This window comes from Notolabrus celidotus, chromosome 7 (genome assembly GCF_009762535.1).
Source record: "Notolabrus celidotus isolate fNotCel1 chromosome 7, fNotCel1.pri, whole genome shotgun sequence".
Lineage (NCBI taxonomy): Eukaryota > Metazoa > Chordata > Actinopteri > Labriformes > Labridae > Notolabrus > Notolabrus celidotus.
Genome location: NC_048278.1, coordinates 27,645,902 through 27,662,032, shown reverse-complemented (window position 1 = coordinate 27,662,032; position 16,131 = coordinate 27,645,902). Strand labels below are relative to the sequence as shown.

Below are 16,131 nucleotides of genomic sequence, written 5' to 3'. Positions count from 1 at the left end.
ACAGAGCCTAGTGCTGCACAGCCGTGACTCCGCACAGAGTTTAGACAGCTGCTTTCTCTCTCCACCATCAGATCCTGTTCAGCTCCCTACAGCTAACCAGCAACATGAGCTCAGAATATCAAAGAACCTGGTCCAAACCTCAACATGGTTTCACCTGCAGGAGAATAAACTCCGGGGAGAGAAAAACATCACGTCCTCCGATCTTCTAAACATTAATATTCAGGGATCATGTTAGGGTAATCTGTGGTGAGATACAGTCGGATTTTTGGATAAAACGCACCTTTTAGTGTTCAACTTTTGGTACAGGAGGTTAGAGAACATAAAAACACACATTTCACTTCACGTTTTAATACGTGTCAGAGGACCTTCCCACTTTGACACCCTGGTTAACCTTCATTTAAAAACAAACAAAAAAAAATCAACAGTGATGTCACACGTCAGCTCAGAGTGTATGTGTGTATGAGTGTGTGCGTGTTGTTACTTTAGTGTGTATTTGAGAGTGCTTTTTTTTTTTTTTTTTTTAACACACCCACAAGAGTGTGTTATGGTTGATCAGTGCTTCAGCAGACGCTCGATAAGGTGGTCAAGTATGTGTGTTACTGGCTGCGTCGCAGGAGCAGAGCGGAGGGGGGTCAGGAGGGAGGAAGGGGGTCGGGGCAAGGGGGCGAAGTGAGGCACGCAGCGTCTTCATTCATTCACAAGATTTCTTAACATGATGCGGCGACCCTGGATAGAAGCTTCTAGACTCTGTGGAGGACAGACAGAGAGGAGAAATCTAGCTGAGAGATTAATCTTGGAGAGGCTTTATGATTTGTGTGTGTGTGTGTGTGAGTGTGAGTGAGTGTGAGTGTGTGCAACTTTATACCTGAAGCCCAAAATGGTCATTGCTCCGTCACATGCCTGTGGTGCAGAACTGCGACAATCCCTTTTGTCTCCTTCATAGATAGACACTTGGCTGAGGAGCAGACAGTTTGAAAAGGGATGTTTTAATATTTATATCACTATGATGCAATTCATAATATATATCTAGTGGTAAATAAATATCCTGATCCTCGGGAACTTTTGGGAAATTAATGGACAAGTTACAAAATCTGAAACATGATGTTCTTAAACTGAATTATTTACACGCATTAATCCTGTGAAAAAGCTGCACGGCTGTTTGTGCCTGTGTACTAGCTATATTCAGAAAAGCTAAGCAGCAGCTGCCTGTAGCTTCAGAACTGCAGAACAGGCATCATGAGTGATTACAAGGAAACACTGTTAAAATATTTAAAAAAACATCTGAACATTTCCAAAAATAATATTACATATACAAGAATGAATACAACCAGTAGTAAAGCAGTTTCAGTACATTTTTTTTATTTAAAAAAAACAAAACAGTGGTGGACAGTAACAAGTAAATATACTTGAGTACTGTACTTAAGTACATTTTTTGAGTATCTGTACTTTACCTGAGTATTATCTTTTGGGGGGAACTTATTACTTTTACTCCACTACATTCTACCAATGCTCTAGTTACTCACTACTGTTGCTTTGCAGTCAGCTCATGAAATTCCTTCTCTTTTCTGAAATCTGTTTGTGTAGTTCTGTTTGTCTCAGTGGTTTAGCTGTACCTGCATATTATGCGTCTCCACGGTTGAATGTGGAGCAAACACAGAGCAATTTTTACTCAGATCATGCAGTTCATTTAGAGTTGGTAATGATGGCTTTAATTCTCACCTGAGCCACCCATGGCTATATCTTCAGCCCGTGTTAGAGGGTTTTTGAAATGAAGAATGATACGTATGGTTTGAAATGTTCTCCCTGTTTCCCACTTCTGCCCAACCTACAAACATTCACAGTCCAACCTGAGGAAAGTGTGTTGAGCTACATAACATTTGTTTCATTCCAGAGAACATTTCAAATAAGTTGTCTGTGTTTGGAGTAACTTAGTGTCTGTTTTTATTCTATGGTATAGTTTTTTAGAGATTTCAAGTAATGGTTTCTAGATAGAACATAATATAATCAAATGTTTCTCCTATGTATTCTTAACTGCACTCATGCTTTGTGAAAATTCAACGTTTTGAGATTTTTTTTAAGAAGTACTTTGAATACTTAAGTATTTTTTAAAAGCAAGTAACTCCACTACTTTAACTCAAGTAATAATTTGACAGAACAACTTTCACTTGTATTGGAGTAATATTTGACCTGGAGTATCTATACTTGACTTAAGTAATGACGGACGTGTACTTTGTCCACCACTGTTAAAAAGTACTTTGGTGCGCATTAGTTGTCTGCATTGTTTTTTTTTCCTCATTTAAGATAAGACTGTTGTTTCAGGACAATATCACCATAGAACTTCTCATATTATGTATTCAAGCGAATACTTTTATTAGACAAAACAGATCTATATAAGGGGTTACAACACACAATAAATATCAATGCAGTGTCTCTATTCAGACACTTATCCTAGTCATAGGGACTTACGTGATGCTGTTCTGGTGCAGTGTGTCCAGGGCAGTGGTGCGGTCCTCGGTGGTGGCTCTCTTGTCCATGTTCCTGAAGCGCTCATAGCCGAGATGTTCCTCTGGATACTCTGCTTGGGGAGGCGAGCTTTGACACGAATGTCAGTGTTCCACCGTCGTCGCAACGGAACAGCATGGGGCAACAGTCGTGGCCCTGAAGATGCGGACAGGGAGTTTATGTTTGCATTTCTATTCATCACTGTCTGTATACATACGTGTGCATGAAAATAAGTCAAAGTGGTAATGTTTATTCTTACCGCAGCTACTAGACTGTTCTCTGAAACGAAAATGGACACTGAGGAGAGGAAGGAACTCCGTCTTCAGCTGTGAAGGACTGAACACACACACAAACACAACTTAGTCATATGGTTGTGATTTACTTTTCCGTTTTGAAATTGTACCGAAAAAGACTGAATAGACAGCATCCTATAAGATACTTGGTGTTTGCTTTTCCACTGAAATTACAGCCGTTCTGTGACCAAACAAAGGGTCTTTAAAAGCTTGCAGCGTGCGCATGTTTCCAGTGAGAAACTCGTTCCAATCACCGCCTCTGCATTTATGTCACCTGCAGTTTGTTGACAACAGCATGTCATATGTAAGTGTAGCTTTGGATCCGGCTCACATGGTGTTTACCTCTACACCTTACTGCCACAATGAGCACAGTATCAGATTACATGAGTTTTTTGAAGGACCAAAAGTACAATGAACACACCTTAAAGAAAACATCTATACATACTTGTTTTGTGTAAATGTGATGGATTGCTTTTTATCATGATGATGCGTGGGAGATTTAATTTTATGTAAACAGGTTACTCATATTCGAGGATGGACTTGCAATTTAACCTACTTCTCATTTCTCCTCTGTTAATTTGACAGATAATCTCTTCATCCTATCCCATGGTTTATAAGGATTAACCACTCATTTTGTATTAGTTGTTGCAAAGGCAAAAAGCTGCCTGGTCCAGTCTTTAAGATCTGAAATTGTTTGTATTGACGAGCGAAATTTGAGAGTTACTAAAAATTACAATGTTTTGGACATTACTGTTTATATAGCAAACATCATCTCACTATAACTGGCAATTTTTAGTTTGATTAAGTATATCACTACTTAAACCCAATGCAGGACGAGAACGCAACGTCTAAATTGTATACATTTTTAAAGAATAAAATTTTGCTATTTAAATTTTGTTTAGCATCAAACTATATCTTCTAACTTGCTTCATGCAGTTGGTAGAAAAAATGAACTAAACACATTAATTTGAATTTTCAAGGTTGTTTTGTGGTTTTAGATTCTATCTGAGAAGCACTGGGGAGCAGTTTTACTAACTGGTTGCCTGATTTTCTTTTTTAAACCTCCTGTTATGTTCGTTCTTAGGGACAGCAATAATGTTCCTTGGTCAACTTGACAAAGGAGCATATTTAATGATCCAAAGTGACAGAACTTTAAAAAATCCCAATAAACATTTTTAAAATCTCATTTTTAACTCCATTAAACCATTTAAATCAATAGTGCATTGGTTTTCTTTTAATCCCCCAAGATCATGGTCAATGAGGATAACTCACTCGTTTTTTATTAAATTCATGTTAAAACTTTTTTAATGTACATTTGAAAGACCTAAATATAAATACAATAGTTTTACATGACATAGATTTTTTTTAAATTTTATTTTACATTTTTAAATTTTTTTTTTAATGTAGTGATGTTGATAAATTAACACAAGACACCTCTTCTGTCATGTGTTGCCCAGATTTGTATGCTGTATTTAGCTGGCATATATAACCTAAAATGGAAGGAACCTCTGAATACCAGTAGCCTTCAGTGGGTTAACATATGAAAAGGTTGATACAAGAATGAACCTAAAACCCGTCTGCTTTTGCCTTTGATAAGAGAGTGGATGGAGTTGTACATTTTAGGAAGAGAAAGTGGGTGTGACATGCACCAAAGGGCTAAGGGTCATCAGAAGCCCAGTGCGACGACTGAGCATGGGGGACACACTCTAATCGTTGAGCTACACCTGCACATAAGACCTTTCTATGGAAATATCCACTGATCCACAAGTGGCAGGAACACAAGTAATGATGGAATGCAATATCTATTTGATTTGCAAATGTTTTATAAAAGGAAGAAAATGCCCTCTCTGTAGTTGTTAAGCCTCAAAGATGAACACCATTTGTTTTGGAGAGTGGTGGAGAATGTAAACGTAACATTAGTGTGTTTAGAAAAACAAACTCCACCCTTGTAACCCGCTGGCGACATATTAATGAGAGTCCTCTGTGCATAGACATGAACATACCTGGCAGTCTTAGAGCTGTCCACCACAGTGACAGTGCTGTCATGGCTGACCCAGGCCAGGCGGTTCCAGAGGCTGAGAAAGAGACTGAGTGGACCCATCCCCTCCACCTAACAAACACAAAGTTCATAAAAAAGGAAGATGTGGTTAGGCCAGAGGGACACTGTATGAAAGAGCACTTCTACCGTCACACACAAAAGACACAGATACAGACCCGCTCCTCCAAATTCTGCTAACACAGCCCCAAATGGCATCTTGCTGCCCCAGGGTGTGGGGGCCTGGTTTCTCTCTCACCTCCTTAATGTAGGCTGAGAACACCCTGGAGGCCAGGAGGGGGAGGGGTGGGGAGAGGAAGAGCATACATTATAAAAATGAGAAAGGGAATAAAAAAAGGAGGGAAGATGATAGAAGGTTTTCAGTCCCTAAATTCTTCTCTTATGCTCATCAACAATCTTTCATTTGATTCACTGTTAATGACACTTACCTGCACTAAAGTCACAGGATCCAGCAGCCAGCAGGATGTTTGTTGGGATGCCAGTCCAGACTGAGGTGGTGGAGCGGATTGGCTTCTTGATGTGCTTGCTCACCCACCTGAACATTCAAAAAAAATAACACCCACGGATGTCTTTAGGATCTAAAAATTTTAAAAACTTCTGCTACCTCTCCAAGTACAAATGAATTACACTGATGCTCCAAAATATATTTGTTTGTTTCAAACGGGAGACAGCAGACGTTGTTAAGAGTAGTTCATCAAAACTAACCTGTTTTATTGTCTATTCTCAGATTAACACACATGACCAAATCAAACCAATGAGATGTAGAAATAAATGATTAAGAGACTTCTGTAAAACAGAGAAAATAATAAATGGGCCAGGTAAAAAAAGACTTATTGTCTCAGTAGCTGCACTGAGTCTTTATTCGGTCATTTGGGGAAAAAAAAGTAAATGTTTTAAACCAGGTGACAAAGAAACTTTGGGGTTGGCACTGTGTCCCAAAGTAATAGATAAGTAGTTACATGGACAAAAATAACTTTACAAATACAACTAAAAGAGTGTAAATAAACTGATTAATACTCCCCTTACACACCCCTAAGTAAAACAATCAGAAACAACAACATGGTCTTTATAATGTGACTACTGTTGTATTAATCACAATTTTCAAGATTTAATATTGTCCAGAAAGTCTCACCAGTCATTCTCAGACTCAAAGTAGCAGACAGAGATGAGCCGAGCACCGCTGCCGACTGCAAACTTGTTCTCGAGTGGAGACCACTTGACGAAGGTGGCGGCTCGGTTGATCCTGAGGATGACCAGTGTGGGCTTCCATACGCCCTCTTTCTGGGACCACACATAGGCGTTACGGTCGGCTCCACATGTCACTATACGGTCACTTTTGGGAGCCCAGTCAATACCTAGAAACACACACAAGAACACAAACTCACTGAGGGACTTGTACTGCGTGTACAAGAACAAGAAGATTATTGGAAACCACTGTTTCACAAAATAATGATGTATTCAGAATGATGTGTGTACTAAATGTGTATCAACTGAGAACAATGTTGTTGTTGTTGTTTTAGACAAGCTTGTTTTGTATGCATCAGGGTTAGTCATAGGAACACACAGGACTGACAACACATTATTCACGAATGAAAAACTGTGCAAGAAAGTACCTGTTATGTGTCCATTGTGCTCCTTCAGCTCGTGAGTCTTAACCCACTGGTTTCCACTTTTCTTGTAGATATGGACTTCATGGTATTAGGACTGATGGCAATTTCTGAAGGAAGAATGGATTCAAAAACAGCAGGTCAACAGCAGGTCAGTGTGTGTACATTATAAACACACAAGACTTGTTTTTGTATCTACGCAAGAGCTGAACTAATCAGAATTAGAATCGGCCAAGTGTGTGTGCACATACAAGCCAAACAAGGAATTTGACTATGTTATTTGTACTGTACAGACAAACAAATATTCAAACTAAGATCAACACATGGACAAGTAGGACAAACGCTTTAACTTAACTATTATAGATACACTTCTTTAATAGATATTGTTCAGAAAAGAAAAAACTTGATAATCCTGCAAAGGTGCTGAAATAAATCTTGTAATCGAACAGGTTGCTTTATGTACAAGAGGTAGATGGTTGTAGTATTATTATCCTTCTATGTGGTTATAAACTACACATGAGAAAGTGGGTAATTTTGGTTGTTATACTTGGACTGTTCCTGACACTGTGACTGAATGAAAGTGCATCCATGTGAAGTCTAAATTCAAATTCATCAATCTTCAAAATAAAAGGCGGAACAATCTAATTGTGTCTGACATTGCACTGCTGTTTGCATTATAATCATCTTTTGTTATTTGTTTTCAAAGGCATCAGATGTAAGTCACAACCTACAAAACCAAAAAAGTCCATCAGAATCAAGACTATTACATAGAATTCATTTTAACGTCTGAAACTTGCTGTAAAGGAGTAGGTGTCAGACGAGGTGATTGCCCGTTGCAAAGACTTTTCAAAAACATTTCTGGACTAAAGATTCTCAGTGAGTGACACTTCTGACTGCGTCAATGAAGCACATGTAGAGGTAGAAATATCAGCAAAAAGATAAAAGAGACCACTTTGTCCAAAGGGGAGTGCCAACATTTACACAAACTAAAAGATCCTCACAGGAGCTTTGATCAAACAGAGTTGCTTTATGTATGAGCTTGTGTTTTAGTAACTTATAGACACTAACTTTATTTTTGAGGATCACTCTGTTATAAATGAATTATCTTACAAACTATGAAACAGACTGAAACTGGCACTCTGCACATAAATGTCCTGAAGGAACAGATTAATCCAGCCTTTTCTTGTATCCTGATCTGGTCTCTAATATACGGTGGCCCTGAAGGACGGAACACATTTACAAAAGATGAAACACTTTTACCATTTCTGAACCAAATTAACATTTCATTTTTACAGAAAGGGAATGTACCAAATACCGGAAGTTATCCGGAAGTGATCGAGTGAGGGGTCATTTAGTTTGTTTTGATGGAGAGAAACCAAACGGAGATGGACATGGTTTACATATTAGGACATCCTCGGGTCTCAGAGAGAGGCGTCAGACCTCAGATGAAAAAGCATCATGTCTCCGGAAATCTTGATAAGATCCTCAGGTGATAAAAACTTGGTAACAGTGTTTTGCTCAGGGTTTCCACTCTTTTTCCATTTCATCATTTTCCAGGAGATTTCTAGGACATTTTCAGTGTTGATCAAGCTGGTATGACAGTCTAAATTTAGTTCCTAATTTAGTTCCTAAATAGTCTAATATGTTCCTCTCAGTGGAAGTCAACATTGAAGACATGCAGTTTATGGCTATCGATGAAATCATCTCTTACATGCTTAAAAATTATGACAAATTGATTACAGAATAATGCAACCACAGATGTACAGCACTTCACTTTATTAGTGCAACCAAGCAACAATAATGGGCAACTCTCATCTCAGTTTTCTCTCTTCTCAAAAAATATAAAATTAGCTAAGTAAAAAACAAAAGAGCCAGCAAAGGACTCTGGAAGCTGCCTTAGTGAAATAGATAAATACTAATAATAATCAGAGGATCAGTGCATAAATTGGCCTAAATAGATCTGAATGACAAAATGGACACAAATGTTGAATGGGGATGATTTTTTTTTAACCTTGTTAGATCGCACACCTGTCATGTTGGAATAATCTTCCAGGACATTTACTTTTTTTCTCCCATTTTCCAGGTGTTTTGCCAGTACTGGAAAACTGGTCAACTTCCAGGTTTTCCAGTTTTTCCAGGACACGTGGGAACCTGTTTGCTGATGTAATTTAGTTTTATAAAATGTAAAAAAATTTCCAAAATGTAAATTTGTCTCCAACTTTGTAAAAGTGTTTCATCTTTTATACATTTGTTTTGTCCTTCAGGGCCACCGTACTAATAGTTTGGTTTTAAATTCCAGCTAAAGTAATGCCTTTCACATTATTTTACAGTACTTAAGTACATTTACTCTGTACTGTCCACCACTGCTGACACTGCACTGCTGTTTGCATTATAATCATCTTTTGTTATTTGTTTTCAGAGGCATCAGCTGTAACCAATCACATATAATCGACACTGATGTTTATAATACAAGTTGGTGATTATTTTATTCAAATGAGGAGGGAACATTTGAGCCTTACGTGTCCTGTCGCGGTTCCACGCGTGGCAGGTGATGGGTTCCAACAGAAACTGATGAAGGGACATGTTGTCTGGGTGTGGTCCTTAAGTGGAACTCTGCGAACAAGTCCACACCAAACTTAGTTTAGCAGCTAGTAGCGACACACTGAACTGAACTTTGCTCCTGTCGGCTGTAAACTGCACAAACGAAGGCATAAAAATAGGATGATAAATAACTCTTATACAGGTTAGCTGTTCGATTCAGCACAATGATACTCGAGAGGTCCATTTCTAGACTGAAGTTCATGGAAAAACATGTGAAAGCTTCTTTAATTAGCTAATGTTAATGATGTTAGCTAAATAAAATGACCAAGCTAGCGTTAGCCACCTTACTATCACAATGTATTATTAATAAAGGCATGTTTCATCAAATACTTTGAAGCCCTTTAACGAGTTTACTTGCTTAGCTGGTTACATAATAATATCATGACTTTGTTAGTTCTCACAAACACGGTTCTACTACCGACCCTAGCAAGAGAACCACACCGAGCTAACACTCACAGGTCGCCGGTTTTCTGCAGGCCTGGTGGACTCACTGTAATTTGTACATTTAACAGCTAGGCACACATTTACTACTAGGCCCCCTTTTCTACATCAGCCCCCGGTTCCCTAACGAAGAGATGCCTTTACTAGCTGCTCCACAAGCCGCCCTGATGCTAACTCACCTCGTCAGTCCGGTCTTCGAGTCTGCTCTCTCGTTAGCCGGTTTAGCTGTGTTAAGCTAGCAGGGAAAAAGGTTAGATTAGGAATGGACCTGAATTCGCGGACTCTGGGCAGTCGACACGAATTCGTCCGGGAGTGATGAGGAATGTCAAGACGGCCAGTACGGACACGACCCGGGAGATCGGCAGCTAACTCAGCGGAGAAACCCGTGGAGGATGCCTGGCTGACAGCTAGCTTAGCATCATCACGCTATAGCTGATACATTCAAGTGAAAATCCACATCGAAGTCTCCAGAGTCAAAGTACGACCAAAGAGCTCCTCTAGTGGATCAAATGGAAACACAGAAAAGAAGCACAACCTGTTCTGATATACAAACACTCCCCTCTAGTGCATTGTTTACACTAAATCAGCAGGCAGCTCAAGGAAGAGGATTAGGGCCACTAAAAACAAAATTATATGTTGTATTATTCCGAATCAACAGAATTCTGAATTTAATCCACTGAAAAAAAAATTAAGGTCCAATATATTTAATTAATGTTATTATTCTGAAGAAAAAGTCAGAATTCTGAGATTAATGTCAGAATTCTGACTTTAATCTCAGAATTCTGACTTTAATCCCCTGAAAAAAAAACAATTAAGGTCAAATATATTTTATTATTGATATTATTCTGAGAAAAAAAAGTCAGAATTCTGACTTTGACTTTAATCTGATAATTCTGACCTTTTTGCTCAAGTCAGAATGCTGAATTTAATCTCATAATTCTGATTTTTTTCTCATAATTCTGACTTTTTCTCATAATTCTGATTTAAATCTCAGAATTCTGACTTAAATCTCTGAATTCTGACTTTAATCCACTTATTATTATGGGAAAAAAAGTCAGAATTCTGAGATTAAAGTCAGAATTCTGACTTTGACTTTAATCACAGAATTCTAACTTTTTTTTCTCAGAATTGTGACTTTAATCTCAGAATTCTTACTTTAATCTGAAAATTCTGACTCTTCTCAGAACAAAAATATAAAAAAAATATATTGGACCTAATTTTTTTTTTTCAGTGGCCCTAATCCTCTTCCATAGCAGTGGCTTGGGCTGTCATAGTGGTCATTTTCTGTAAACTGAGACGAGGGAAGGGCCCCAGATTCCGAGAGGCCCTGAAGGCCACACCTTCCCGGTGTTTTTATTGCTAGTTTTGTTTGACATTATGGGAAATTGCACTGCTAAAGAGAGTACAATAGCTTTAGTCATGGGGCCACTGCTGGATGACTCAATGAAGACATACAAGTCGGCTAGTTTAATTGGAAGTGGCAAGGATTTTATTTTTCAAGACGGATGTTGTAAAAGTTGAAATTTGCCAAATGCGGTCTTAATAAGAATAACATCTTTAGCAAGTCAGGCACTATATCAATAACACACACCTACTTAGGAAAAAACAGAGTGTGATGGGTTCAAATGGAGGAGCAGGGAACAACACATGTTATCTTTCTCCATAACTCATTATGCCGAACCTCACCATCTGTGCAGAAGGGAAAACACAGTGAGAAAATATTAAGATATCAGATATTACGATAGGTCAAGAACATACACAAACACTGCCTTATTCTAGGCACCGTCTTATTCAATTCAAGATCATTTCCAAACGTCTCATCATAGTGAAGAAGCCACTTTCTAACTCAATTTGAGAATAGGATATTCCACAATCTTTCAGATATTTTGCATTCAAAACCAGAGATCTGGAGTCTTATTATAGCATGCAAAACATCTCCATTATTTCAGCTGCACATTAATGTGGCAATCGTGTGCGACTCTTAAAAGACATCTAAATCTGGTCTGCATCACTTCAAAGATCATCCAGCCATTGATTCATGGGTAATATGTCCTTAAACCAATCAGAGAAGAGGGCAATTATTTTCTCTGCATTGCACCTGGGGGACCCTTCAGGTAAAGTGCTGCAGGCTGCAAACGTCAAAACACACTGGTACTCATTTGTCTGTGAAACGCTGCAAACCAAACTGTGAAATGGAGTCATTATCAAAAGCGGATGAGCCATTTCCTACACCACCACCTTACTTCTTACCAGGTAAAATCCTCTCTCAGACTGTTACTTTTACATGTCAGTTTTCCCCTTTACAAATAAACATCTGTGTTTTCTTTTTCCCCAGATGACAGCCAGACAGGCCAAGATGTCAGAATGTACCACATTCACTCACCTTTCACTCCTCCACCACCTCCCTCCTTCTCATTTTCTCCTGGAGTTGGCTGTTCCTCCCAAAATTACCCACAAGGTATGTGCTCACTTCACCCCTCCATTTTGAATGTTTGGTGGGCATGAAGTTCCCATTTTCTTAAATAAAAATAAAACAATTCTGTAAAAGCCATTTCAGTGTCTGTTGTTGAGTTTCCTGTCAACAGGTAGGGTTGCATTGTCCAAAACTATGATTTAAAAGAGATGATTTTGTTCTCAACTATACATTTTCTCTACGCCGGGCTGGAATTACAGGTGACAAATGAAACACTTTATTCAGGATCATGTTGAATAAATGTTTTCTTTGCTTACTTCTATGTACAAATTAAAGTTATAAGTTCTGGGTTTTATTGCTTTTCTAATCCAAATTATTCAAAAGTTTCTGATTATATACTGTCACAGACTTTAAAACTGTATTGGTTAATCGTGTATTTAATATGTAGCCTGAAAATAAGTGCATCTTTTCATCCTCCCTTGTCTTCTCTCTAGAGTCTGATCCATCTACTCCCAGGCCCAAGTTTGTGAGCTATGAAACTCAGTTGTATCGCTACCCGGCTCAGTCAACCTGCCCCTCTTGTCAGGCTCAGGTCACCACACAGGTCACCTACCAAGTCGGCACACACGCGTGGCTCATGTGTCTGGTGTTTGTGTTATGCGGGTGAGAACAAACTCATTTGAACTGCTCCCTGTGTTTAATCTAATTACCCAGCATCAAATACACACACTCACGCACACACACATTCGAAAGGCAAATACTGTCGTTATTTGTGTCTCACAGGTTGCTGTTTGGATGCTGCCTGATACCATTTTTGTGAACCATTTAAGGACGCCTTTCATACCTGTCCTCGCTGTCGCCGGGTCCTTTATGTACACAAGAAGACTGTGCTGTGAATAAACACTCCCAAGCTGTAATGCCTTTAGGTCAATCTAATGTGTCGTCTTATCAGAGCAAAAGATCAAACGGCTTAATGCAATAACATGCATACTGTGTTTAAAAGTCAGTCAGGATGACTTAAATACACAGATTAATATGTTTACATGTATAATATATGAAGATAAACTTGTTATTCACAGAAATGTCACAGATTTTTTAATCTATTTTAATAATGTTTTATAAGGAAACCTTTCAAATAAATGTTTTTCTGAAGCAATCTCTGTTATTAAACTCTGTTTTTTAAAAAAGAGGTTAAAACAAAAGGAATCCTAATGAGCTTGGACATGTGCAAATTTGGGATTTTGCTCCAAACTATTATGGCATTAAGCTAATTTTACAAAACAGTGTTGCCAAGTGAAGGGTAATGTTAGTCCCTGCATGCTACACAAGTATAACATTTGCATTTTTTCTCTTCCCTCTTAACTATAAAAAGATGTTTTACATTTAAATGCTTTTAAACCTTTTTCTCAATTCATCGGGGCTTCTTTTTTGCAATGTTGTCTTTGCATTTCTTCATTCCATTATATGCACAGATTCAGATCTTTATTTTAAATTGAGAATAGAATCAAACTAGAACAAATGAATGCTAAATAAAACAATACATGCAGTTTTATGCATGCTTGATTCTGTTTAGAGACCGTAGTAGTTTTGTAGAGTATCAATGTGTGTTTGACCATAAAGAGAACATTTTAAGGTTAATTTGCAGGATATTTACTTTGGATGAAGATCATGAGATGAAGGCTGTTGGAAAAGCTAGTAACTGACATTCAATCATTCATCACACTATGATACATCAGATCAAGAATGATCCGTCATGCTTTATGTTAGACTTGGTTTCCAACTGTTAAATCATTTCCTTAAGTCCTTGGTGCAGACACTGATTCTCACCTGACTTTCTCTCTAGTCATGATTACACCCTGCGTGGATTAAGCTTGCATGTGCACTTGCACTGGGAGTCATGAGGATTAGAAATGTAAGTTTATTTTAGATCTTTGAGCCCTCAGATCTTGAGGTCGTACACGCCTTTCCCAGAGTGCTAGGCCCCGCCCTCCCGCCTCTCAGGTATAAGCTTTCTGCTACTCCAAGGTAGTCGAGCACCAGTGGATACCAGCAGAGACGTACAGCTGACCCCTGCATGGAGGAGGATGCACCAGAGGACCTCTACTCCCTCAGTGAATCGATTTCCTCCTTAGTGCCCTTTTCTTCTCTATTCTTTCAACATTTTGAGAGCAAAACAGAGCTTCTTTCCTATTTGATCCTGTGTGTTGCCAAAATGCCGTTCATCCCACCTGTGTCGATTGCTCGCTCTGTGTCAGGACTGACGAACAGGGAGAAACATATCAACACCTCTTTGTCCACGAGTACTCTAGGAAAAACAAAGATCCAAAGAGACGAGAAAGGCAGCTCTGTGAAGGAGAGGCTGGCTTCAAACTTAAAGCAGCTGGGGAAGAAGAGTCAACCCAGGAGCCATCTGCAAACATCCAAAGGAGTGTCAGGAGCAGAACTGTATGTAAAGAGAAGAGACAGACTGTTTCCTTCATCACAAACAGACAGTGTCCCTGCCTCCAGCTCAGGGGAATCCCTCTCTAAGCCCCAGCAGCACAGACACACAAGCCAGAGCTCTCTAAAGAGTGAACCAGAGGTGAAGACCAGGGTCAGGCACCAGGAGGAGGCATGCTTCACACTGACCCTCACACCTGAAGCCGTCCTGCTGCTGCAGAGGAGGAACAGCGAGAGACGTCAAAATCCAGCCTCCAGAAATGCTGGAAGTGTTTCTGGAAGCGCCTCAGAGACGAGACGCAGGAGGGAAAACGTCACTAAAAGGCATCAGCAGGCCACGCAGAGACACTCCACTCCAAACAACAGAGTGGAAACTAAAACAACAGTGATGCAGAGCTGGCAGACATCAGCTCATTTGTGAAAATCTCTCAGCTGAACGAGAAACACAAGTATGATGATGTGGAATATGAGGAAGAGGATAACTATGGTGTGGATGAGCGAGTGGTGCTGAAGTGTACTGAGTGGCTTCGTGGGCTGGAAAACTCACCAGTGACAGTGGGAAACGGTCTGAGTAAGAGTGTAGGGGTGAAAAGTTTCTGATGAAGGGATGACTTGTACTATTTATATTTTCCAAAACGAGGTTGAGATACAGTTTCTGTGTTTGCTAGGTGCTGTTTGAAGATGTGCTTGTTTTAATTTTCCCATGATGCTCTGTGTTTCTCTTTTAAATGCTTTTTAAGAATCATCTGAATTGACCCTTGAATTTAAAAAAGGTTAATGGAACGAGAGTTTGGCAAGTTTTTATCCCACATGCTCCAGTCAAAAGGGAAGCAAAAATGATATCTGCACATTTTGAACCATGTTTTGTAAGGAGGTTATATTTTTTTAAATACGGTTTAAATTTGAGCTTCACAGCTTGGTGGATTATATGCAAAATATTTCAATTATTCATTTCCAAGTCACATTTTTCACAATGCTCAGCTGGTTTAAGGAACTACTGCAACATATCATGAGTGACTTTGTCAGAACCTATTTATTCTCTGATTTCTATCAAGGTGGGATGAGAGAGGTTTCCAACAATCTGACACTAGAAAGCGTGTGCTGATAAAAGATGTACAAAGATGACTTTTTTTTTTTGCTGATTACACAAAAATGCACCAGAAAAAAACAACGTGCTGCTGATTGTGCTGCTGATAGTGCAGACACAGAGCTTAACAACCGCAGCTCTGTGATGTGCTGTTCAGGGTCTCCTGAGGCATTTTTTTTACAAACATCCCTATACACTTGACTTCTTGTTGTTTAACTTAACATCCTTGTCAGTGTCAATTTGCTTGAAAAATGAACGATGTAAATAAAAGGTGAACATTACTTGTATGCAAAGCTCTGCAGCAAAGATTTTAGCAAACTGAGACATAACTTTATTTTGAGCTCCGAAAAGGATCCTAAAGTTACCAAACTTCCAAATATGGGCAATCTCTGGGGTTAATGTGTGCATAAATGCTGCACAGGGCATATTGAATATTCCTTTTAAATACAAGGATCCAGACATAATGATCAATAACCTGATCATGGTATGAATATTTTAATCATTATCAAAACCACATAGCTGAAAACAATTAGCTAGTACAGCAATATACAAGCAGTCTAAATATATTGGAACAAGATGATTCTTAATGCCCTGTAATCAAGTTCAAAGCATGGTTTACAGCAGAACTTTATGTCAATAAAGCATGATTTTTTTCTGTGAATCTTGCCTAAAGTTTGTAAAAAATAAATATA

At 38.8% G+C, this 16,131-nt stretch overlaps 2 protein-coding genes across 2 annotated transcripts; one reads left to right on the top strand and one right to left on the bottom strand.

The window, feature by feature from the left end:
• Positions 1-740: 740 nt before the first annotated feature.
• Positions 741-10,052, bottom strand: LOC117815575 (actin-related protein 2/3 complex subunit 1A-B-like). The gene is given in 17 exon segments (XM_034687371.1): positions 741-747; positions 866-955; positions 2,467-2,551; positions 2,554-2,589; positions 2,592-2,658; positions 2,762-2,794; positions 2,796-2,838; positions 4,799-4,865; positions 4,868-4,905; positions 5,006-5,070; positions 5,072-5,114; positions 5,276-5,386; positions 5,984-6,206; positions 6,465-6,548; positions 6,551-6,568; positions 8,978-9,071; positions 9,680-10,052. Coding segments are annotated over 16 exon segments (1,074 nt in total). The 5' UTR covers positions 9,042-9,071; positions 9,680-10,052.
• A 1,536-nt stretch (positions 10,053-11,588) lies between these two features.
• LOC117815669 (lipopolysaccharide-induced tumor necrosis factor-alpha factor homolog) lies at positions 11,589-12,844 on the top strand. The gene is made up of 4 exons (XM_034687519.1): positions 11,589-11,753; positions 11,836-11,958; positions 12,408-12,576; positions 12,697-12,844. Exons 1-4 carry the CDS (start codon positions 11,693-11,695, stop codon positions 12,731-12,733), a joined length of 390 nt encoding a protein of 129 aa, XP_034543410.1. The 5' UTR covers positions 11,589-11,692; the 3' UTR covers positions 12,734-12,844.
• The last annotated feature ends 3,287 nt before the right edge of the window (positions 12,845-16,131 follow it).